Source organism: Falco naumanni, chromosome Z, assembly GCF_017639655.2.
Source record: "Falco naumanni isolate bFalNau1 chromosome Z, bFalNau1.pat, whole genome shotgun sequence".
In the NCBI taxonomy this organism is placed as follows: Eukaryota; Metazoa; Chordata; class Aves; order Falconiformes; family Falconidae; genus Falco; species Falco naumanni.
The window spans coordinates 60,635,907-60,661,009 of record NC_054080.1 but is presented as its reverse complement, the minus strand read 5'-3'; the positions used below and the strand labels follow the sequence as shown (position 1 = coordinate 60,661,009).

The following is a 25,103-nucleotide window of genomic DNA, read 5'->3' as shown; positions in this document are numbered from 1 at the left end:
TCTAAGGTCAAGATTAGCAGGAAGTAGGTTCTTGTATCTTAGAATACTGTTCTGGAGACCATGTATTTGTGAGAAAATATATGCAAAGTCAGTTTTATGTTTTATTATCAAACCAGCTGTACTTGTATGGGACTTGTGGCCTCAAGAATTGAACAATACAGTCGACAAAGCACTTCTTACATGTTATGGCATAGATCAGTCCTTTTTGAGCTGTACTAAGGATAGAAGTACTTCCCTTCATGTATTTCAGATAAATGACACAGCATGAAACAGGGTAATAGGAAGGTCACTTTACTGAAATTGTTGCTATGAGAAGTACGCCTGCCAGTATCTGCAGCCAGGCGTCTTGTGGCTAGCAACTAGTTTTCTCAAGATTAGTTTTATTGGGTCTGCTGCTACTTTTGTGCCAGTAGCATTACATTATCTGCTTGCTTAGTTGAAATTATTTTTCTTATGACTTATCACAGCTGTTAATTTCAACTTTCTCAGTTCCCAAGTTTTGGAAAATGCTTAAACAAGTTGTTCAATAAGAACAGTTGTCAGCATGGTTAATCCATATGGGGATTATGGTAGCTAAACTAAATCCCTGACCAGAGAGCAAGACACAACCCTGCCTTAATTGTTTTAAGTGTAAGATCATTCTTTCAAATGGGAACAATTCTGTTTTCAATAAGCATGGGAGAAGAATTCACAAAATCACTTTGTTTATCAACCTGTATCAATCCAGTATTTGCAAGTATGTCAAACATCTCATTTTCTAAGATGAGATGTGCCCATGATACAGTCATCTACAGTAACTCAGGCTCTTGCAGACTTAATCTCATTTGAAATCTCTGTATCTTTGTGGTGGAGATTTAATATAATTAAAACCATACAACAAGTTAATTTGTTCCTGGAATTCATAATGAAAAAACAGTAACAGACACCGGATATATCTTTTTGGTCTAGCAGCATTGGTTGTGATCTGGATGATGCTTACGGTGAAATTACAGAACAGAAAGGAGCATCGTTATGGCCCTTGGATAAACGTGCAAATTCTTATTTAGGTCAACAGGAAGGAGCCGTACACATATCTGGTCCATAGAGGGTGGGTTTGGTTGTTTGGGTTTTTTTGTGGTGGAAAATCAGAAATACAAAGGCAGAAAGAAAATGTTTAAACTCCTGTAATTCCTTTGTTATAGAGCAAGACCTTCCTACCACTTACTTTGAGTCTGCAGTACCTTTTGGAGATGTTTGAGGATTGTTTCATCTGGAAAAGCATCTTTTCTTTGCAATACTGTGCAAAGAATAGAGCTGTGTACCGGAGTAGTTGATTACTACCTAGCAGCAAGAATACCAGGCAGACTTTCATTTGAATGTATTTTTGGGGAAAGTATTCTATTTTTACACTCTGTGAATTGCTTGAAATGCAGAGGCTAGAAGAGGCAGCATGTTATTGTACGGTAGCTGATACGAACCAATTCAAAGTGAATTTTCACAGTAATCGTGTTGTTAGAGGAGGTAAACAACTGGTGGTCCCCTATTGGCATATGTGTTTCCAAGCCTTGTTTGAGCTTGGAAACTTTGCTTTGGTGCTAATATAATCTAAACATCATCTGGCCTCAAAGGAGAGTTGGGGGGGAGCTTAGGACAGAGCCTAAACCAGGTTTGGCTCCCATCCCTGACACAGTTTCTTTTATGGAGTTCATCATCACCAACTTTTCTTGGCATTTCTTTTTTAACCCTTAAGGGCATGGCTGGGCAGAGCCACCAGATACGGTGGCAGGGTGGACACAGGTCCTTCCCCGCAGCCGGCATGTCTGGCTGGCAGGTGAGCGACAGTCTGCCAGCTACATCCTGACTGCTGGAAGCTAAATTAGCGGCACGTACCTTAAACCCTCAGCAGGCCCCTGTGTTTCCTTGTGGGGAGCTTACGCCATCGTGTGCCTGGGAAGGCTCTGGGGACAGTGGAGCGAAAAGGGTGCTCGTGTGCCAGGAGGGTGGTAGGGTTCAGTTTCTGTTACTTCTGCTATGCTGTGCTGAGTTGAGGCTGCGCTGCCAGCAGGTTTAACGAGAGGGGGTAAAGTAGCTCCTCTCTAAAGTCTTCCCAGAGTGCTGGTGGCTTCATCTGGGAGGCCTCTCATGGGTCACCCTCTTTGCACCACTTTGTTTGCAGTCTGCTGTCTCCTAGCTCAAACACAGCTTGATTAAACAGGTTTCTGACAGAAGCATAAAAAAAAAAACCCCAAACATGTAGAAATCAGGTTGCATCAGTCAGGAGACCAGCTGCACACCGAGCAGTGTCTCTGGTGTGATCAGGTGAATGCCTGGCTGCATTTTGCTGTTGTGTGGCTTAGCAGGCTGGGCTGCTGGCAGTTAACGACTTTTAACATATATATGGCCAGTCAGGCAGAGCAGAGGTTTGTGTCTTCAAAGGCCACTGCATGTGGGCTGGGAGCATTAGGTTCTCCAGGCCACTTTGTTGGAGTCTGTCTGCTTGGTCCCAGATGCTGCAAGTTTAGGCTTTCCTCCTGCAATCCATCAGTTTCTCCTCCAGCATTGCTGGGGGGTGACTCAGCTTCTTCCTTTCCAGGCTCTGGGAGGCTGGTTTTTCCCTGTGGTGCTTTTCCTGGTCAGTCACAGGCAGCGAAGTCTCTTCCACAACACTTTCTGTTTTCAGGTATATCACAAGCTTTCCTGCATTCATTCCTCTGTCCTTTCCATGACTTTTTTCTCTTTTATTACTGTTCATGATTCAATAGTTAAGTGCCAGGAGTGCAGCTTTACACTCCAATGCAAAGAAACTTCACCGTTTTCTAAAATGAAGGGGTTAAACCCACTGTGAAGCCAGCTGTGTCTGTAACAGTCTGTCTTTGCTGCCGGAAGAGTATGTTTTGTATCTCTTGCACTACGAAATAGTTCAGCATATTATACTCATTGGTCATAATTTCTGTTTGGGAGGCGGGGTGATTAGGAAGATGGCCTGAGCAGAGCGTGATGGGAATAATCTGAAGGGGAAGAGGATCTGGAGCTGCTTTTGGGGGTGTATGAAGTAGGATCCGGCTGTGCAAGATGGGCTTGTGATGCATGGGGCCATGGGGCTGCTGCTGGAAGGTAAGGAGTCTGTTGGGAGTTGTGGAGGAGGAAACTGAGGAGGAAGCTGGAGATAGGCCAGGACTTTGCTCAGAGAGGGGATAAAATGCAGAAGGAGAAGCATGCTGCTGTGTAGGGGCATGCAACTGCAGACACACAGAGCTTGACACGAAAGGTTATGATAGTTGTAGTATTTAGTTGTAGGCAGCAGCATGGTATAAGAAAGCATTATTTTGTATGCAAAAGGGCCAGGCTGGTGAGCAAGGAAGAAAGTACCTTGTGAACTCATGTTGTTTCCTGCAGGCAACAGAAGCTATTGCTCAGGAGGGGAACCCAGGCAGGGAGTGCTGAGCGAGAGTGGTTTTGCCCTCGAAGGCAAGGAAGCTTCTTGTTTGTCATTCTAAAACGCAGAGCATGCATTTTTCAAAAAGCATATTTCCTCTTGGATTGAGCTCAGAGTTTTTCTTTCCTGATGCCAGAATTCTGAATTCTTGGGGTGGGAAGAAAGAAGAAAGGCGGGGCGGGGAGGGGGGTGGGGGCAGGGGGAGGATTTCTAATGGAAATCCTGACAGTCTGAACTGCTTTTGCTGTCTGCGGTATAGTGCTTCCTGTAACCTATATGGCCAAATGCCAACATGACATCTAATACACAGTTGGCTGCTGAAAGTTCAAACGGAGGGAACTGCTGTGTTGGAGTATGCCAGGGAAGGAAAATTGAGTTCAAGTGCTAAATTGCTATTGAGCCTGAGGGAGAGTATTAGTAACTTTAAAGTAGTAAAGTGAAAATTTCAGTGTTTTGTTAGATTGGTGTCAGCTCATCTCCTGCGCTACCAAGATGGGCATGTGGGAACCCATGGACACCCAGCAAATTGTAAATGGAATAGAAAAATAAACAAAAAGTTGGTTTTCAGTGATCAAGTTTGACAGCTGATTTTCTCAGCAAGCATAAACATCTTCCAACAAACGGTGCTCGGTGTGATATTCTCATGCTACTTGCTGAGAAATACTTTACTGTGGCACATGCATGCTGAAGTCTCTTGCCTCCACCAGTGTAGGTGAGATGCCAAGAACTTCTTTATATCCCTGCTCTGGCGATGCAGGGTGAGAGAGCGCTGGCTGCCCCCAGAGGGGCCTGAGGGATAGCGGGAGGGTAGCATCTTCCTTTCCATCAGATTTTTGCTTCCAGGCCTCAGACCCAAAACCGATGCATCTGTTTGTATATAGGATGCAAACACTAGAAGAATATTTAAACTCAACAGATTCTATGTTTTCACTCAAATGCAAGAAAAAAGGTGAAAGCGGCCCTTACAAGATGGGGAGCTAACCTCTGCGTAGCTTCTGTCTTTGGTGTGCCTGGTGTGGTGGTGAAGGAAGTTGATGGGTTTGAGTCTTGCTTCTGTCCCCAATGCAGATGACCTGCACACTGCCGGTGTACAACCCATGAAGCCACTCAAAGTTCTCCCCTTCCTGCATCCCCCTTTGCCTTTGCCTTCTCACTGATCTCCTCTGCAGCTTCTCCCCACCCACATCCCTGAGGTCGTCTTTGTGCTGCGGGATTAGTATTGAAGAGGTGTAATGCCATGAAAAAGATGGCCTTGTAGCCCTTACACCTCTTTGCTTAAGCCAAGGCAGGTTGTTGCTTTGGCTTTCCTTACAGAGCTGTGGTCAGGAGGCTGCGGTTTTCATTCCCTTTCTGCTGATTCAGCATAAGCAATTGATGGTTTGGAGGGCACAGCACTCACTAGTTGTATGGCAGTGATCAAGGTTATGGTGCGTGGTGTGGAATGTACTGTCTTCTCTGCTTCTTTCATGGATGGAACAGTTGACACAGCCTGGTACTTCTTTCCCTGACTTGGGAACCTGCCCAATTTAACCATCCACAAAGTTTCTCATTTAGCAGCTTGGAGCCTTTTATTGAGGTGTCATAGAGCTTCATTGGCTTTTAAGGTAAAATGTGGGAGATGACTAGCCCTTGCAGCTGTGCCTGAGCAGTGGCCCTATGAGTGGAGAGGTCTTAGGTTATCTCTGCATTGCTGAAAACTTGTAAACATTTGGCTTTTCCACTTCAAGGTGCTCTATCTTGACTTAATTGCTGGTTAGCGTCTGCTGCATGGAAGCCCCTATAGTGTGGTGACATGACTCCACGTGACTGAGAGGCAGCGAAGAGGCAGTAGTATCATCTCAGGGCTTGGGAGTGACCTTACTTGGAGTCTTCACATCTCCTTGCTTCCCAGCTAATGGGGACTCTCACCACATACATACAAATTATTAAAAGCTAGTAGCAAATTTGCCCTCCCCACTCCTAAAACCAGGAGTCTGTAGGCTCACACTTTGTTACGGAGAAGTCCAAGCAGTTAGATTACACAAATACCAAAAAAACAAAACCCTGAATCATGATGTCATTCTGCCAAAGCAACCCACACCAAGCTAATAAACTGATCTTATTTTTGGCTTTTTCTGTGCAGAGCAAAATATGCTTAATAGTTGAGTCTCTGGCCAGTAGTCCCCTGCACTGTATTCCTGTCCCTGTTCCCACACTCCAACATCAGTAATGATATCAGAAGTTCACATATGTTTGCATAGGTTTGGTTATGAATAAGCACCTTTGATTTGCTTGATAAATGGGCAAAGACGCATGAGCAAATGGTATAGTTAATTTACTGTTGAAAAGAGTAGGGGTCTTACCCTTGTCCTCAGCGTGGGGAAGGCAGTGGTTAAGGAACTGCTTTTTCTTCTGGTAAGTGCTTACCCTTATATTACCCCAAGACAATTTGAAAGGGAAAAAAGTATACACCTGTGCAGGTTTTGAGCCGTTAAATGGTTGTGGTTTAAACTATTCATTCTCCTGCCTCAGCTTCTGGTGTGCCAGGTACGCTGAAATCTCTATGTGGCTGCAGTCTCTGCAGTGTTGGCGGGTATGGAGATACACACCAGCAGCCATTCCCACCCTCAGTGGCCGTGCTTCCTATTTATCCCAGATCTCCTTTGCTTATGCAAGCCTGCATTGAATGTGGTGGTGCCCTGATTTTGGCTATGATAGAGTTAATTTTCTTTTCACTAGCTGGTACAATGTTGTGTTTGCTATCTAGTATGAGAATAATGCTGATAACATGCTGATGTTTTCAGTTGCTGCTAAGTAGTGTTTATACTAAATGAAGGACTTTTCAGCTTCTCATGCCCTGCCAGTGAGAGGCCTGGAGGGGCACAAGAAACTGGGAGGGGACACAGCCAGGACAGCTGACCCAAATTAGCCAAAGGGATATTCCAAAACACGGGGTGTCATGCTCAGTATATAAACTGGGGGGAGCTGGCCAGGGCTGGCCGATCGCTGCTTGGGGACTGCCTGGGCATCAGCCAGTGGGTGGTGAGCAATTGTATTGTGCATCACTTTACTTTTTTCCTTGCATGCCTTTGCATTTTATTCCTCTCCCCCTTCTCCCTCCTTTTTGTTTCAGTTATTATTGTTGTTCTTATTATCATATCCTGCTCCACTTGGGTGTGCACAAGTCTGTGGGGCTGGATGGGACTCACCCAAGGGTACTGAGGGAGCTGATGGAGGTTAGCCAACAAGGGCGGGAAGGAGGATCTGGAGAATTACAGCCCTGTCAGCCTGACCTCGGTGCTGGGGAAAGTTATGGAGCAGATCACCCTGAGTGCCGTTGCATAGCATGTACAGAATGACTAGAGGATCAGGCCCAGCCAGCATGGGTTTATGAAAGTCAGGTCCTCTGGCCAACCTGATCTCCTTCTACAACAACATGAACTCCCCAGTGGATGAGGGAAAGGCTGTGGATGTTGTCTGCCTGGACCATAGTAAAGCCTTTGACACCAGCTCCCACAGCATTCTCCTGGGGAAACTGGCTGCTCGTGGCCTGGATGGATGTACTCTGCTCTGGGTTACAAGTTGGCTGGACGGCCAAGCCCAAAGATTGGTGGGGAATGCAGTTACATCCAGCTGGCGGCCGGTCACCAGTGGTGTTCCCCAGGGCTCAGTACTGGGGTCAATCCTGCTTAATATCATTATCGAAGCTCTGGACGAGGGGATCAAGTGCACCCTCAGTAAGTTTGCAGATGACACCAAGCTGGGCAGGAGCATTGATCTGCGGGAGGGCAGGAGGCTCTGCAGAGGGGTCTGGACATGCCGGACCGATGGGCCGAGGCCAGCTGGATGAGGTTCAAGAAGGCTCCGTGCCGGGTCCTGCAGCTGGGTCACACCAGCCCCACACAGCGCTACAGGCTGGGGCAGAGCGGCTGGAAAGGGCCTGGTGGGAAAGGGCCTGGGGGTGCTGGTCGGCAGCCGGCTGGGCATGAGCCAGCAGGGTGCCCAGGTGGCCAAGGAGGCCAGCAGCACCCTGGCTGGTGTCAGAAGCAGTGTGGCCAGCAGGGCAAGGGAAGGGACTGTCCCCCTGCACTGGGCACTGGTGAGGCTGCACCTCGAACCCTGTGTTCAGGTTTGGGCCCCTCACTGCAGGAGGGACGTAGAGGGGCTGCAGCGTGTCCAGGGAAGGGCAAGGGGCTGGGGAAGGGGCTGGAGCACAAGGCTTGTGAGGAGCAGCTGAGGGAACTGGGGCTGTTCAGCCTGCAGAGGAGGAGGCTCAGGGGGGGCCTCATTGCTCCCTGCAACTGCCTGAGAGGAGGCTGTAGGCAGGTGGGGGTGGGTCTCTTCTCCCAGACGACGAGTGACAGGATGAGAGGAAACAGCCTCAAGTTGTGCCAGGGGAGGTTCAGATTGGGTATTAGGAAGGAAGATACATTTCCCTTCGTGGAAGGGGTGGTCAGCCATTGGAAGAGGCTGCCCAGGAAGGTGGTGGAATCACTGTCCCTGGAGGAGATTAAAAAATGTGTAGATGTGGTGCTGCAGGATATGGTTTACTGGTGGACTTGGCAATCCTGGGTTAATGGTTGAACTTGATGATCTTAAAGGTCTTTTCCAACCTAAATGGTTCTATGATTCTATGATCATTATTATTATTATTATTAATATTATTTTATTTTATTTTAAATTGTTAAATTATTCTTGAATTCACCCACAAGTTTTACCTTTTTCCCGATTCTCCTCCCCATCACTGCGGGGATGGGGCAGGGAGCAAGTGAGCAGTTGTGTGGCACTTTGTTGCTGGCCTGAGTTAAACCTTGACAGGTGTCCAGGTAGGCATTGATCTTAATGTTACAGATTTTTCTTCCGTTTGTGGTGCAGCATTTCCCAGTGGGCCAGAAGCCGTCTCCAAGACACTAGGGCTTGTAGGATCTCTCCTTTCTTTTTCACTAAAGACCTAGCCTCTGGTCAGCTGCTTGCGTTTGGTGGGTCTGGCAGTCGTCCAGGGGGATGGAGAGCAGCAGCAGAGGCAGGTCTGAGGCTCTGTGGTGTGAGTACTGTAAACAGCACTCCAACGTCTCAGCACAACCCTCACCCCTCTCCTACAGCCAGTGTGGAGTGCTTGAGACCACCACGTCAGCTGGCTTGAGCCGGCCTCATTAGCTCTCATCTGATTAAAATGGGATTACTGAATGATTTCACAGGGCTGAAGGTCTCATCTGATTCAAATGGGATTAGTGAATCATTTCACAGGGCTGAAGGTGTCTGTTACACAGCGGCTGAGGAGGAGGCCATCACTTTGGTTGTCTGTCAGTGGATGAAGCAGTCAAAAGGATGCGAATGGTGACCTGGTAGTATTCCTGCTGGGTAGGGCTCTGTCAGGGAAGGTCTGCATATGTGAAAGCCTCCTTGGGTTAAGCTAGCATAGTACATTTCTACAAATACTTCACATGTGAAACTGTTCAGGTAGCATATTAACACTTTGGAAATATAAGCAATAAAGACAGGGTTGTTTTGCCTGGCTGCTGCAGTGCCTTTGGGCTGCACCTTAATCCTCTGTGGTTGCACAGATGAGAATGGTTGATCGGGATCACTGCCACTGAGGAAGGCACCCTCCCGCACTGCCTGCATGGTGTTGGGCAAGGCTAATCCCTCCCTGCCTTCACCCTTAACTTCCTCTCTTGAAGTGGTGTTGCTCAGTTGTGCTGCCTCATGGAGCCTGTTGCAGTGCCACCTCATTGATCACAGCTGCTTAATTTCCTGTTTCTTCAGCAGCATTTAAAAGCTTTTTTACTATTTCCTAGGAAATGAGAAGATAGTTTCAGGCTCTGCAATGGAAATTGGCTTTGTTAGTATATTCTGTTGTAATATGGCACAGGAGACTGGCAAAACTAAGTAGCGTGCCTTCGCTTAGCTAAACAAGCATCTGCCTAACCCCTGTCAAAGGGTAGAATGAAAAAAGATTTTACTCAGGTCTGACCCCAGCACATAACGTGACATAGAAATGCCTGCAGTGATAGACCAGTCTGCTGGTTTTCCATGATGTTAGCCTGTGCTACTGCAGTGTTTAAAAACCAGGAGGAGCAATTCCTTGCTGCAGTTCCAGGCCCTTAGAACGGGTAAAGTTCTTGATGCACAAATACAAGAAGGCTTCTCCTGTAGATGAAGTATTATTGAGCTGTCTTCAGAACATTGTGGCACAACAGTGTAGTCTGCTGTATTTATATTGATATTTCACAATATGCTGTAATGTTTTGCTTTGGTGTTTTAGGAGAAAGGAGTTGCTTTTACATCATTTGAATATGGAAGGGCCAATGTTTACTAGGTTGTTCTTAACGCTTTCTGCAAGTGGGTAATTAGAGACTGACAATAAAATGTTATGTGGGCAAATTGCCTTCAGTGAAAGAAGGGGAAGATGTCCTCTGCAGACAGGCTTGTACCAAAGAGTTTTAGATGAGGTCACTGGATAAAAAAGTCATTTTAATAGTTTTCTGTTGTCATTCCTAGGCATCTGGTGGCATTGTGTAGCTTTCTTTCAGACCTCTGTTTTAAGGAATCCTTAAGAAATCCTTAATTTCCTCTTAGGAAAGGTAACTGGGAGCTGGCACCAACTAACAAAAAGGAAAAAATAATTATGAAAAATTATCATACTGATTTAAAGAAGTGGGGTAGAGCTAATTAAGAAGTAGGAACAAGAGTTATGCGTACAGGAGAAGCTGCAGTCCCAGCAGTGCAGCTGTGCTCAGAGACGGGGTTAAACGTGGGACAGAGCAAGCCTGAGCTCTGCAAGCCTGTAGACAAGTGCAGTGGGAAACAGTTTGTAATGTTTGCAAAATGAATTTGTTCTTTCCAGCAGGGGGAACAGACAGCAATAATTCCACAGGTAGATTGTCTGTGAATTAACACTATGATTAACTGTACGTCAGCATGAAGTGAAAGTATTTGTGGCAGAAAACTTTTCTTCAGTCAGAGCGCTCAATTTTTGTTCTTCATTCTTTCTCTGGAGGATTGGCTTCTCTTCAGAGACACTGAGACAAGAGCAAAAACTGATTTGTTAAGAAAAAGAGATCTGTCATTAGTATTTATTGTCCTCCTGCCAGATACATCTCAAAGCAAACTGTCAACAGGAGATAATTGTTGTTTATCAGATTATGATGACATAAAATTATACAACACGCAACTGAACTTTGTACTTCAAAGTTTTCAAGTCCGTAGTGAAGACTTTTCTCCACATTTTTTTTTCATCTGTGAGAAGATAGCTGTAGTTTATCAAAATATGAGCTGTAATAAATATTTCTCCAGAAATTGTTGGTACTTTTTTGGAAAAGTTCTGATTCAGCAAGGTCCTGGTGACTACACTTGACAGCAGTGCTGCAGCTTTTTGGGGTGTCTGAGTTTTGGGTAACAGCTTTTCAGCTTGGGGCATGCATACCGTGAACCAGTAGTTTTCAGGAGTTGTTCAGTGCTCTAGTTTTGGTAAAAAGAGGTGGATGTAGCTTCTCAGTCCTGCTTGTGATTCAGCCCTAAGCCAGGTTTGCTGTTAATCACAACCAGGACTGAGTTTGTGAGTGATGGACTGGTAAACTTGAAAAACTTCCTTGTTGGCGGCAGCTACACTGGCATTTCAGATCTGGCTTCTTAATTTGATGATGGTGATTTTTAACTACCAAAGGGCTTGTGGTGACTACAGAGAATGGCAACTGTCCCATACCTGTGTACAGTCAGGAAAATACGTAGTGCAGTCATGCCAGTTATGCAGAACAGGAAATTAGTGATGAATAGGGGAGAAGGAACTGCTGGTGTTTAGTCTGAAACGGCTGCAGGGCTCAGCAGGATGAAAACGCGACTTATCCAGGTCTGTCCAAGATAAAGCAATACTTAATGTAGTTTGGCCAATCAGACAGGAAACACTGCATAAAATTTGTCACTCGTTCTTAAATGTAAGCAATGATGAAATCCCTTCACAGAGAATAGATATCACTCACTAATGGATTTTGCCGCCCCAAAGAATAATGACATTTAGTTCATTCATGCCCATGGTGTTGTGTCATCGTTAGAAAAACGCTGGAGGAAGGACTTTCTTTTGTGAGATGTCTGGCGTCCATGGACATTAATTTTAGACAGTTGGATGATGGTTTTTGTCTTTTGTGTATATTAACTCCTTACTAGTTAGGACCCAGCTTTTCTTCCTCAGCGAAGGAGTTTTCTTGCATCTGGCTGAGTATCTTTGAACAAACAATTGAGGAAACCGAATCTACTGCAGAATAGACTAGACTAACCAAACTGAAGAAGGTGCAAACAAGTCTTTATAGCTGTTCTTGGTAATCTCTTGGTATAGGGAAGAAATGAGGACTGGGTTGGTGTTTTTTTTTCCTGTTTTATTACTTGGTAGAAGTGTTCTGCTTGGATGAAATTGCTGGACAAACCAGAAGAATACATAAAAAGCACAACTTTCAGGCCACTCTAGAAGGTCAAGCACCTTTACCAGTTATTTGCATCCAAGTATAAGGTTGAATAAAGGGCTTTACAGTGTAGAACAAATAAATATGTAATATGTTTATGATCTGGAAGTCTGTATTCATTTTCTGGATAAAATGGTTGTGTTTAAGCAAAAACTGTTTTTCATACTTCTTCCTGTTCTTCTGAGTAAAATTTTGAAGGAAAGAGAAAGCAAATTGTGATACCTACGAGCTGTCCTTTCTATGTGTTTGGCTCCTTTCTACATACCTTGTAGGAGGAAGATCTGTATTTAACTAACTGTGATTTTTTTAGCAGGGCCTGTAATAGAGCAAAATGCCACTAGCCTATTAGGCATTTTGACTGAATCCCTCATCTTTGTGCAGACATCATGTGCGCAGGGACTCTGATGTGGCTTTTTTATTTCCATAATGAAGCACTTCACTACTTTGATGTCCTCATGGGAGAGGTCCTCAGAGGAGAGAAAACCATGAATGTGAGAGACAGTCAAAGGCCAAAACATTTAGTCTGCGCTTCTTACTTCCAGCCTGAGGCCCAGCATGGTGTTCGGGCAGTTTCGCAAGATGGGGAGTTGAGGCTTTTTCTCCAGCTTCACTAGAAACGCGCTTTCTTTCCGCAGCAGTCGATGGTCTGTTCAGAGGATCCCAGTGTTACCTATGCACTGGTGGTGGGTACTTAGATCCGTTTGTTTGGGGCTGATTCCAGAATCCCTTCATTACAAAAGCAGCTTATGGAACAGGCAGTATCAGTTTTCTACTATGTCCTAATCTGGCCAAATCAGCATATGCAGTGTGAGTGGTTGGTTTTCTCCCCCGCAGGCAAGAAAAATCAATGTAGAGGTAAAAAGGCGAAAATGTTTACAATGAATGACTAAATAAAGCCGAATGAGGGCTAGCTAAACACAGGCCCAAGAATGGATGCCAACATTCCTAAGTATTTTAAAAGTGCAAGTATACACAATAATTAGAGATTCTTGAACATTTTGCAAGCTCTGTATACCTAGCAATAACGTGTGAAAACAACAGGTGTAGAATGAATACAGAGATTAAAATTAGGAACTAGGCCATTAACATATGCAATAAGCCTTTATCAAGAAAAAGCACAGAATAGCTCCAAGTTTAGATAAAACACTGCATGGTATATATACCAGGGAACAAATCAGTAAAGGAAGGTTGGAAGGGTGAGGAAGAGTCTTCTCCTAATCCTGGTGCTTAGGGCCGAATAGTGACCACGATAACAATTACTACCATGCGTTGCACTTGGTGTTAAACTGATAATTTGTTAAATTTCTTTCTTTCTGTTTTTGTTTCTAGGCCTCTTCCTTATTTTAGGCTTGATACTTTACCCTGCGGGTTGGGGATGCCAGAAAGCAATAAGCTATTGTGGACCTTACGCTTCTGCTTACAAACTGGGAGACTGCTCCTTGGGCTGGGCTTTCTACACAGCTATTGGTGGCACTATTCTGACGTTCATCTGTGCAGTCTTCTCGGCGCAAGCTGAAATAGCCACATCCAGTGACAAAGTGCAAGAAGAAATAGAAGAAGGAAAAAATCTTATCTGCCTCCTTTAACTCCAGTGGGGAAAAATACCAGCACTTGGATCTTAATCTGCTTTCCATTGACCGGACAAGCAGATCGGCTTCCCTGTTTCTACTATTTGTGTGACTGAGCCCCATGCATTCCAGCCCTGAACTACTGAAATGGTCTTTCTTCCTTGCTGGGCAATGAGGATCCGAGAAAGGATCCCAAGAAAGCAGAATGTAAATAACTGGGGATTTTTTTAGTTTCATTCTATGATCAGGACACAGTGGAATATATTAGTCTGGCTGGGGAGGTAATGAATCATGTATATAGCAGGAATGTTGTTACAGCTGACAAATTCTGATTGATTGGATTGCCTTACCCACCTTGGTCACTTTGAAGAATTTGGATTTAAAATAATGAAAGCCAGCACATATTTTTTTTTCTTTGATACAAAAGAGAAGCCTATTTTAATTAGGCTTTGTTTCCAAGGGCTCCCCTCACCTGTGAATATTTCACCACCACCTGGTTTGGTACCATACTTTTCATTGAGGTGCTTTTTGATATTGAACTTCCTTAAAGTACAGTGCCTTCTTGAATGTTAAGTGTATGTTGGAGAGAGAAAAGCTGACATAACACAGTTTACACCAATCTTTAAGCAAAAGTTGAGTCCCTGCCAGGTTTCTTTGTCTTGAAACTTACAGTTCAAGGTGTGTACCACTTGGTACTTAGGAGGAAAATTATTTTGTTTCCATTGACTAGACAGAGAAGCTGTTGCTACACTGGCTTTCACCTGATTTGGATAAAATTGTTTGGAATACCCATTGCTAGAAATATTTCTACAGCCTTTATTAAAACTCCTGAAATCTCAAGCAGATGACGGCTCTCCACACAGCTGTGGAGATACTCGCAAGATAATGCCAACAGCCGGGCCAGGGCTGTAGCCTCTCCTACAAACGCAGATTGCACGTTGGACTTCCAACAGTATTATTCCTTCTCTTGCCAGTGGAAACCTCATTCCTGTACTACAGATCAGTCTGTCTCATGACCCAGAGCCACATGAGTCCTTAAGAAATTTACATTTTTCAGGAAGTCTTGCCAATTCTACATGGCTGGGAAGATCTCTTTCCCTTTTTTTTTTTTTTTTGAACCACGTGTAGTATGGATCCTTTTCCAACTAAATCAGCAGAAATAAAACAGGCCTCACCACAAATGACATTCCTTTCTCAAAGGCAGTTGGTTTTATTACTTGTGTTGCATCACTTTCTAGAACTACTTCTGAAAACACAAGGTATTTCAAAGGAAAGATGCAACTGTGCTATAGCAGCATTGGGGATAATTAATCTCAGAAGTAGTTCTAACGAAATACTGAGCGAACTTTGGACTCTTGTTACTTCTTGGTAATCTAACATCATCCAGTGACGATGTTGCAGTCCATCACTTCACTGTATGATATGATGATAGTTATGCCTGGTCGGTCCCTTAAAGTGTGCCATTAGTTATTTATAGGCATTTAAAAAATCATGGTTACTGTACAGGTAGGTAGCTGATTTCAGTATGCTGCTCAAGGCATGCGCAATACAGGAGCTGTGCAGCAGTCACGGAGCAGGGGCCGGACCGGAGCCGGAGCCGCCCCGCTGTGCCGGCGGCCGGCGGAGGGAGCAGCCGGGCCGGGCAGCGCGCAGCGGCCGTCCCGCACCGCAGGCAGCCGGCGTGGTCCGCACCTGCAGATGCTGAAAGGGGATTTGGTTTACTCTTAATTCAGCCTCTCCTTGCATTCACCCGCGCCTACACCCCACATCCACCGTATTCTAGTTTAAAACGGGTAATTCAGTTTTAAATATTTAATTGCAAAGGAAAAAAAAAAAAAAAAAAAAAAAAAAAGCTGCGGTCTGGAGCCGCTCCCGCCCGCCGCCTGCACCGAGCGGCGTTTTCACAGCCGAGCGCGATCGGCGCCGCTGCTGGGGCGCCCGCTTCGTCCCCTGCCGGAGCGCGGCGCCCTCTGCTGGCGCCCCCTGCCGGAGCACGGCGCCCCCTACTGGCGCCCCCTGCCGGAGCGGAGGCCGCAGGTGCTGCGCAGTGAGGCTGGCGGCAGCGAGGGGAGCGGGCACACCGGTTAAAGCCGAGTTACGAGCAAGATTAACAATTTCAGCTTCTCGTAGGTGGCCCGCAGTCCAGCGTCCGCGTGGCCACCGCCAGCAAATCTTGGTGCTGTATCAGGGTGACAGATGCTGCTTTGGACCCAGCACCTGTCGGTCAGCGTGAGGTCACTTCCAAAAGGTATAAAGGGCATATACTGCTTTGGCTTAGGGGTAAACAGTGACCAGCCTTCATGTACATTACTAGCTGACTTCTGCTGTGACCTGCAGAGCGCTTAAAAGTTTGTAATAGTGCGTTTTTTAAGTACAAAGGAGGCATTTTCAATGGCATGTTTTGCTTTTGTTTGCATTTGTAACCCAGAAGAACCAGCTCTTCAGCTTGTTGCTGGTATGCTGCATCAACTTGCTCTGCCACAGCGTAATTGACTAACTTGCAAGAATAGCCATGTTCAGCACGTAACACAGATGGAAGACAGGCTGGGAAAAATACATTTACAAAAAAAATCAGAATTTCTTTTCTCAGGGTTCTGTTTTTCTAGCAAGTGGTAAGATGGTATATATTGCAGGTTGTTTGTTTTTTTTTTTCCTGGATGTTTTATAGGTGCAGGGTGCACTCATTAAATTTGACAGCTGTTTAAAGGTGTTCCTGAGGTTCACCTCTGCAGTAGCTTTCAAAGATATTTTAGGGGGCAAAAAAAATCAGCTTAAAGCTAATTTAATTAATTGGGGGAGGGGGGCTGCAGAGAGTAACTGCTTCTTAATGTACATGCACTGCATAGAATCTAGAAGAATTTGCTGTGGATTCTTTAAAACCTGTGTGCTGATTAGCTCAGTGTAACGTTTTTGTGGTATTGAAGAATTCTTCAAACATCTGTGGTTTGATTGACTTGGTAAACTTGTATTCTGTAAAGTGCCATAGACCTTTTTTTTTTATTATTTGTAGCATATTTAAAAAAAATTATATATATATATATACACAGACTTGTGTGAGATGTGCAATACCAGGAATGGGTTTTGTTGTGGGTGGTGGTGGTTTCTTTCCTTAGTTTTTGCTTTTAAACAAGATATTTGAAAACAGAATTCCCAGAGGAAAAAAGTGGCTGGAGTTTTCATGGTGTGGACAAACTAAGGCATAGAGTAACACAACAGAATCACTGATTTTGAAGATTAATACAATAGTAGTAACAGCAGCTTAAAGATTTAACAAAAAATCTCTTCTAGATTGATTTGAAATACTCAGATTATATAATACAGACAGTTCAAATGTGAAGCTGTGTCCACCTCTGGCAATATACAATCTAAAAACTGAAAAGGCTCAACAAAGTTTCTTAATGTGCTTTGTTTATAATGTGGCACTGCAAAAAACATCGCTACTGAGCTATTTCTCAGTTGTCTGTATCACCTTTGTATCTATTTTACTCAATAAAGTTCTCTGGATTCTGATTCTTTCTTTCAGCCAAATCATTTCCATTTTGCATTGTTATCCCACATCCTAGTGGTAAATGAAGAGTTCAATTCTTCCATGAAAGAAGTGGGCACTGCTGCCTACCTCAAGCACAGAGCCCAACAAAAGCAGAGCATGGCAGCAATGTATACACCACAGCCCCTTGGTATAGGAAGAGCGGCAGTGGCAATCCAGCTAGAGTACTTTGAGCCATGGTTTATTTGTGGTACTATTTTTTCTGTTCTCGAGTCACCACTATGTACATTTGTTAGCATGAATGATGTACCTAATGTGTTAATCTAAATTTCAATTAAAATGTGAGTTTTCAAATGGGAGTCTGACTACCTTAATTCAAACATACTGGGCAAGTTGAGCCACAGCAAGGTAGCTGAATTGTAGCTTTTACAGGACTTACAATCCCAGTCCACTGTTGATGTTTCAGATTTCCATGTGACTTTTAACAGTTGCCACTTACTGATCGAAAGTATGTCATCTAAAATTGTGGTTACGTTTTACACAACACAGTTGTATTAAACAAACTTTCTAATGGAATGCATGTCTGACAAATGTTTTCCAGTTTGCAATTAAAGCACTGCAGTTCCTTCCTCATGAAAAGGGGTGGGGAATGTTCTAAGACAAATACTGCCTAATCACACAAGCTTTTAAAATGGTGTTTGCCACAATGTCTCTTACGTTTCACCTGTTAACTTGACAAACACTAAAGAGGTTACATGTTACTCTAAGCAAATTTATGGCAGAAGGAGTAAGGCTTTCAGCAGTTTAAAGAAAAAACAGGATCTCGCTTTTGCAGTTGCTATGGTCCATTTCTATCAAGTAAGTTTACATATAATTACTTGCATTTAGTTTAATGACACTTCCAACAGTTTCTGCACTTCCAAGAAGTTGGTTCTCATTTAAACTTGGAACATTCAGCAACCTGCAGTCCAGAAGTTAGATGCCACTCAATGCACCGATGCATCAGTCATCTTTGTGGATTTCAAAGCAGGTATACATACAGCAGTTACTCTACAAACACAAAACACTGCCAAAAGAAATTACAAAGTACTGATTTATATAGCTAAAAATATTAGCTCCCTTTTTCAGTAAGTTTAATGGGAACACAGAGTTCGATTCTCTAATTGTGCGACTTCTGTGTTCTAATAACTTTCTTTCCAATCTCCAGCTAGTTTTAGAATGGTGATGCAATGAGAAAGTGAAGCTATATTACTAATACCAGAGGACAGGAATATAAAGATGTTGTCTTGCTCCTGTGATTCACTGAAAGCTTGTTTTCAAATAGGTGCCTTTTGTTTGATCAGTGGTATCCTTGTGTCAGTGAAATCACAGGAGTGCAGGAATCTGTGTCCCTAACCAGCTGTAGGTATCACTCAGGTGCAATGGGATCAGCAACTTGGTCTAGTTGAGAAGGGTAAAGAAAAAATAATTCCAAATGTAATCACATTATTCTGACCACTTCCAGTTCCTCTTTTACCTTAAGACAAAAAGGACTGTCCCACTGCCCAATCTGGTACATCCACTTTTTTTCTCTAAAACATCAAAAATACCTGCATAGCAAAGACAACAGCCCTGCACTGCAAAACATCAACGCATGCTTTGGCATGTGTGCAATGGCTAGAGCTCAAACAATGTATGACTGTTTAATTAGGCTACAAACATTGTAAAATCTGCTTGCAGCACTGTCAGCTGAAACAGTGGCAGAGCAGCTGATGCTTGTGCGGCATCAGTGATCAGAGGCAGCTGTTCTTCAGAATGGCTTGGGCTCCAGGCAGTGTATCGTACCCAGCTCTAGCTGTACACATTTGCAAAGCAGAAAAGCAGAGTGGTCACAAGTAACTGGAGTCTGAAACGGGCTGTTTCCCAGGCCTACTTTAGCCCTGTTCCAAGCAACATCCAACTTTTATCACCAAAAATGCATCTCTAGAATTTCCCACCTCACCAGGTAATAGCTTCCCTTCCTGAATCATGGGTACAAAGAAGTAAAATCCTGGTCTTCTCAACCCTTTGTACAGCAGCTCCTCTGTGCTGAAGTGTTCTTCACCCCTGAATGATCTAACAGCAATAGGTGGTAACACTCACTGAAGCAGGACAGATGATACTGAGAAAGATGTATTGAGAGATGGTAACACAAATTAATTAAAAGCACTGTTGTTTAATCACTACCCACTCATCCAATAAAAAGCACATTATGCTTCCATTAAACAGCTGGACAAATAACTTTTTTTTTCCCTGAACAAAATGTATAATTCACAAGTCATATTTCCCATCAACTTTTCTTCCCCCCCCCCACCCCCACCCCCTCAGTAGTGTGTGATACAGTACGTAGTGTTCTGCTGCCAAGGTATAAAATCTGCACCACTTCTTTTCTAAGTCTTCCTGATTTTTCTACTGATGAGAATAAAAGCTACTTGCAGGCATAAAATTAATGTGGAGGGGAAAAAAGTACCAACTAACCTCTTACACATTTTAATGTAACTGAGTGAAATCTAACACACGTTTTAGTTATGTGATCCACTATGCCTTAATACTGATTCATAACCAGATACTCCAGGTGTATGCCTTTTCCTTGACAGAAGTATCTTTCCAGAAGTATCACTGAGTATTTTTAATCACAGTTCTCCTCCTTGTGCTGTTTTCTCTGTGTGTGCATGCCTTCCAAACCTCCTGCTTACAACTTATTCAGGAAAACTAGCCTCAGCAAACCTGAGGAATTACCTCTCAGCAACAGCCCTTAAATTGTGTAATTCTAATCATAAAATATGACTGGATCATGCTGCACAACTGTGCTCACCATTTACAAGAAAGTACAAAACCTGTTCTTATAGTCTGCTGCCACTGCCATCCTAGATCTGTAAATTAAAAAGAAACAGATCAAGTTGATGCAGAATTTCACTACTAAATAATGCATACGTCTGCAAGTTCCTTCAAAACCTCACATCTGCTATCTCAACAAATAATCCCAACTGTACCTCAGAGCACTGTTCTCTGCATTGTGCATTTGCAAACGTTAGTTATGTCACAGTGGTCTAGATGAAGTAATTTTGCCCTTCCAAGAAAAAACAGTAATAAATTCAGGACTAGACAGCAGGTATTACAGATGACATTATATGAAAAAAAATCAAGAGGCTGTGATAATCACCAAAAGAAAAAGAGAAAGCACGACACAGCAGAATATAGAAATGTCAATTCCTAGGCAGAAATTAGGAAAATAAACACTACTGAAACAATGCTGTTTTCAGCAACTTCACTTTACTTTCAATAGCATTTTAGGATTCTCTTAATACCAGTAGAATTTCACTCAGTAATGACAGAACACGTTTAGATTTTAACCCTCGTGAGTTCACAGCACAATAAAGTGGGCTGCAAGTGTTTAAGAATTTTCTTTGATAACAGCTGAGTGGACTAATTCTCAAAACCCTGATGTATTATTTTGATACTGGACATTTCGCTTCCCCATTTCAGCTGAATTACAGCATTTATATACACAATTATAAAAAACAAGTGATACTTTTACATATATTGTCCACCCTGCATGTCATCTTCACTGCTAGAAGAAAAAAACCTTTATTGGTCAAAACTATACAGAGCAAACACCCAGGAAAAAAGTCTTTTTTTATTCTATGACACTGTGTTAATACAATAAATATACAAAACTTCTGAACTACTCAGACATGCAACAGAGGGACAGAAGTGCATTTGTACAGAACCATGACATTCACCGGGATGGCAGAGCATTGTTAGTAATTTACAAAATATACAAACATCCCCCAAATAAATTACAGATCAATGACTACTGACATTCCAGTGTTTAAACTTCATACTTTGTACTCAGTTTGCCACAATACTAGAAAATGACAACTTAGGTGGGTGCCATTGTCTAATTAATAAGAGACTGTAAAATCTAGGTTTTATTAGGTACAAAATATTTTAACAAGTATCAGCCTTCTGCCGTCAAAGCTAAACTCAAACTTCTTCCTTTTGAGCTGCAAAGTGTCAGAGATTTCTGGTTTAAACAGTTCACATGTAGCTGAAGCCTGAATTTCACTTGGGAGGTTTAGATCTGTACATTCAACCCATGACATTACAAACAAACGCTCCCTATACACAGAACATTAAATATGGTTTCTCAAAGAGCCTTTAAACATTCAGGGAAGAAATGTCTACCTGCCAAATTCAGGTTGTATTCCTCATGGTTTTTTTTCCATAATACATTCTAGTAATGTATGTTATAACGCAATCTTCAAATTAAGTTAAATTGCAAGGATGATATCCCTGCAATTCCTATCCAAGAGATACCAAGAGAATTGCTTAAATTTAGATCTAAAAGTATTCCATAGTAGAGTTCCTAGATACAACCCTAACATTAAGTTTAAAAGATTATGAAAAGAACAATATTGATACACAGCTGCTACAAGGATGATGCCTGATCTCAACAGAAAATGGTGGCTTTTATCTGGAAAGATTTTAATAACATTTCACACAAATTTAAGTTCAATGCTAGCATGTCCACTAATATGAAATTTTAGAGCCCCTATTACACAGAATATTTAAATTGCTTTTAACTTCATGATGCAGAGAACATTTAGAAGCAAGTATATCCATTCATATGAACTTCAGCATAGGTGAAACTATGACATTTATCCAAATTCAAGGCGGATTTAAAGAAATCAGTGAAAGAAGGGAGACTAATAGGGACTTTATGCTAACAATACAGTAACCGATCCACAGATTAAGCTAAGGGGTTTATTTTCTGTAATGCTCTCAGTGTAGTGAAAATGAATCTATGAAAGTCAGTCCACATGGACAGCCAGAACATGGAGGGGCCTCCCAATTTTATGCTATCTTACTAAAGGTGATTCACCTTAAAAGCTGAATTCATTTCAGCCACAGTGTATACTTACACAGGCTGTGGGATGTGGTCGTCCTGCTTTCATTTACTATAGCAGAGTTTGAAAAAACAACCCAAGTATTGTGCATAAGAGTCATGAGGCAATTCAAGGAGGAGAGAAACATGACATTATACTAAGACCTGATTATATTGTAGAATATTATGATGGTATGTACCATTGCGGATTGTTCAGTTCCGCAGCATCAATTTAACCTCTTAGGCCTCCAGTTCAATGAGTTAAATTTTAACTTTGTTGAAGATTTCTCAGTTTTCCAACTCAAAACAGTTTAAAAGCTTTTTCCACCCAGCTTAAATCACATTACAAAGATGGCTGAGTTAATGTTAAAATGAATTCAAGTATCTGTTAAATGCCATTGCTTAAAATCTTCAGTTTGGACAATATTCCTGTTAGAAAATTAAATACTGTATACTTAGGGTTTGGGACAAGCAGTAAACAAGAGTGACTGACCACACTAGAGATTTATTACCACTGTTAAAACACAAATCTACACTTTAAAAAAAAACCAAACCCAAACCCCAGAAAGTCCCAAATACAACAAAAATACCACTGCACGTAGAAGAGGGATGGTGGTCAAGAAACTAGTGTTCTAGAAATCCATATTGGTTTCTTTTCCAGCAAAGTAATTAACCCAAAACATGGATAATGAAATTAAAAAATGCAAATATATAATCATTTAGCTCTGTGATTGAAATCATCAGTTACCTTCCTTAAACTGTATACTGCATTACACATTCTATCACAGAGAATGTCTATGCACCATAGTAATTTCTCACAGGTAGAGAACACTCCATGAAAATAAATACAAACAAACACTATAAAGTGGTGCAGGTAAATTCTGGACCAAAACACTATTTAAACAAGATCAGATAACTCAACAGTATTCATGCAAACTTACAGGTTTATATCAAAAGACTTATCCTAAAAAAAAAAAAAGAAAAGAATTTATAGTATCTACCCTACTTGTATTTGTCCTCCAGCGGCTGCTCAAATTGCAAAAGCAGTAGCCAAACCTAACTTTCTACATCTCTGTCTACCCCACTTCTTGTAGCAGAAATAGGGAAAACAGTTCTTACGAAGAAAAACAGTTGATCCAAGGTGCTTTTCTGAAGTTAAAAAAAGTACTGGAGTGAACCACTAAAAAAACTTTGAAATTCTTAACACACTTCTTTGATCGTTACATACCACAATTCATTCTCAGGCCAGTTGTTGAAATTACTTATCCTTCATAAAATATGGAAGGCTTTATATTCTAGAATGCAACATCTTAAAGAAGGGCAAAGAACAGTTACCTTTTTAAAATTAATTTATAATAAAATAAACCAAACATTTCCCATTTTACCCATGCACAGCTGCAGGAGACATAAACATGCTGTGTGAATTTTGATCTAGGCTTTTAGGAAATATAGTAAGTGACTGGAAAACAGAGTACAATTGAAGAGAACGTGATGACTTCTTGCTTCCCTACATTCTGTTACCCTTGAACGCGTTTTGAGCTGCGCTGGTTGCTGCTGTTGATGCGGCGCTGGCTGCAGCAGTTTGTACAGTTTTGTTGGACATCACTCCTGTTGCAAATTCCTGCTGTGCTTTCTCAAAACTAGCACCAGTTGTGCGGTAGAGACCATGCACCTGGAGATGTGAAAAAGCAGTGAAAACACAGTGCTGAGCCTTCCCTTTCTTGGTAGAGTAACAGCAAAGTCTCAAACAGAAAGCAGAGGTGTGCAGTGGGGAAACACGGTTTGCTCATGTGTTTTGGAGGATCCATAGACCTTTTTCCTCAAGTCCTACAACTTTTGATTGCCCTGCTGCATGCACAGTTTGACTGTAGGAATACCTGTATCTTTTTGCAAGTTCAGAGGGGTCTCATAGATCTTTACTAAAGTGGTATCTACTGCCTGAAATAACATATTCAAATACACGAACAGGCTGCATCCTTAGCATAATACAGGGCTCACAGCCTGAAAAATGTCTTCTGTCTCAGTGTGTACACAACTTACTGTACAGCGGGAAACAAACCCCCAAAAAGTAGTTTTGAATCCACTGTGTCACTAACATCTTGGTGAACTTTTTTCTGCATCAATTTTCAGAAACGTTTTAATTTCTCTCATTAACATGGTTACAAGAACAAGATAAGCTATGACTGAATATTAAAACGTATAAAAGACCCTAATAATGCAGATACGTATCTGCTAAACTACTGTGATGACCAACAGCTCTGCATAATAAGCAGAGGTGTTAAACAGTATGACTTACACTCTGAACAATATGGCATATAATCTCTATTACAACAAAAAAACAAATCCTGAGTAACTTCAGTTACCCAAGTATTGAAATGAGAATGCTATTTCTGACTTATGTTCAATGAAGTCACAATAAAGTTGTAAAATAATACTGCAAAGACATTTTCATTCAAGTGTAGCAGGAAAAGTAATGCTGTAACTTTTTTCTTTGGTATAAATGTGACTATTTCTCATCCACAAAGATATAGCAGGACACATCTGAGTATGCAGGTTTCTGCAAAGAATCCAGATGCATACAGTAGGAAGAGTGTAAAAAAAAATGCTCCAGCATACATTTTTCTTGCTCATTTCTTCCTCCTGTACCTGAGTATTTATGCAGAAAACAAATACAGAGAAGGGACATCTCCAGGCAATGCTTAAAATTTCTAGCTTACTGTAAATAGTTCAGAGAGTTTGGGTATATGAAAATCTTTAAGTGTAACTGTAATGGAGGTGCACATCATCATAATCAGAATTCTCAGTGACATTCTACTTACACATCAAAAACTTATTAGCACATTAATACCTAAACTTAAGTCTTCTGGAATGAAAGGAACATTCCTTTCATAAAAAGAACCAAAGGGAAAAAGCATCTTTCTTTGAGCTTTTCTGCTATGCAATCACCAATTGGCAGCAATATGTTAAAATAAAAGAAGCAGAGAAATAAAAATCCTTTTCTGGGGTGCCAGGCATCTCCCTCTTCTATTAATTTTAATGGTAATTTTGGTAAGAGCTGAATCTTAGCAATCATTTGAATCACACTTCACTCAGCCTGAGGTATCACCACACATTTGAAAATTACAACCTGGCATCTGCAGGTACAATCATAAAGTCCAGTGCAGGCACCTACCCTTACACTGTGGGCTTATCTCCCGATTTCTCTTATTCAGAGATATACCCTTCCCCATTTTAGGCTGCAGAAAATACATGCATTGTACAAACAGCATATCATAACTCCACAACAGTATAA

General features: G+C 42.3%; 2 protein-coding genes across 3 annotated transcripts in view; one reads left to right on the top strand and one right to left on the bottom strand.

The window, feature by feature from the left end:
* The window catches only part of LHFPL2 (LHFPL tetraspan subfamily member 2), a 126,953-nt gene extending 110,025 nt beyond the window's left edge, over positions 1 to 16,928 (top strand). For both annotated transcript variants that reach the window (XM_040580563.1, XM_040580564.1), the window contains one exon: positions 13,180 to 16,928. In XM_040580563.1, the coding sequence (XP_040436497.1) occupies positions 13,180 to 13,436 (257 nt within the window). In that variant the 3' untranslated portion in view covers positions 13,437 to 16,928. The remainder of the gene's footprint in view (positions 1 to 13,179) is intronic.
* Positions 16,929 to 20,177: 3,249 nt separating this feature from the next.
* SCAMP1 (secretory carrier membrane protein 1) overlaps positions 20,178 to 25,103 on the bottom strand; it is a 49,929-nt gene continuing 45,003 nt past the window's right edge. Inside the window, exon 9 of the mRNA XM_040579599.1 lies at positions 20,178 to 23,483. Coding sequence (XP_040435533.1) covers positions 23,319 to 23,483 — 165 coding nt within the window. The 3' untranslated portion in view covers positions 20,178 to 23,318. The remainder of the gene's footprint in view (positions 23,484 to 25,103) is intronic.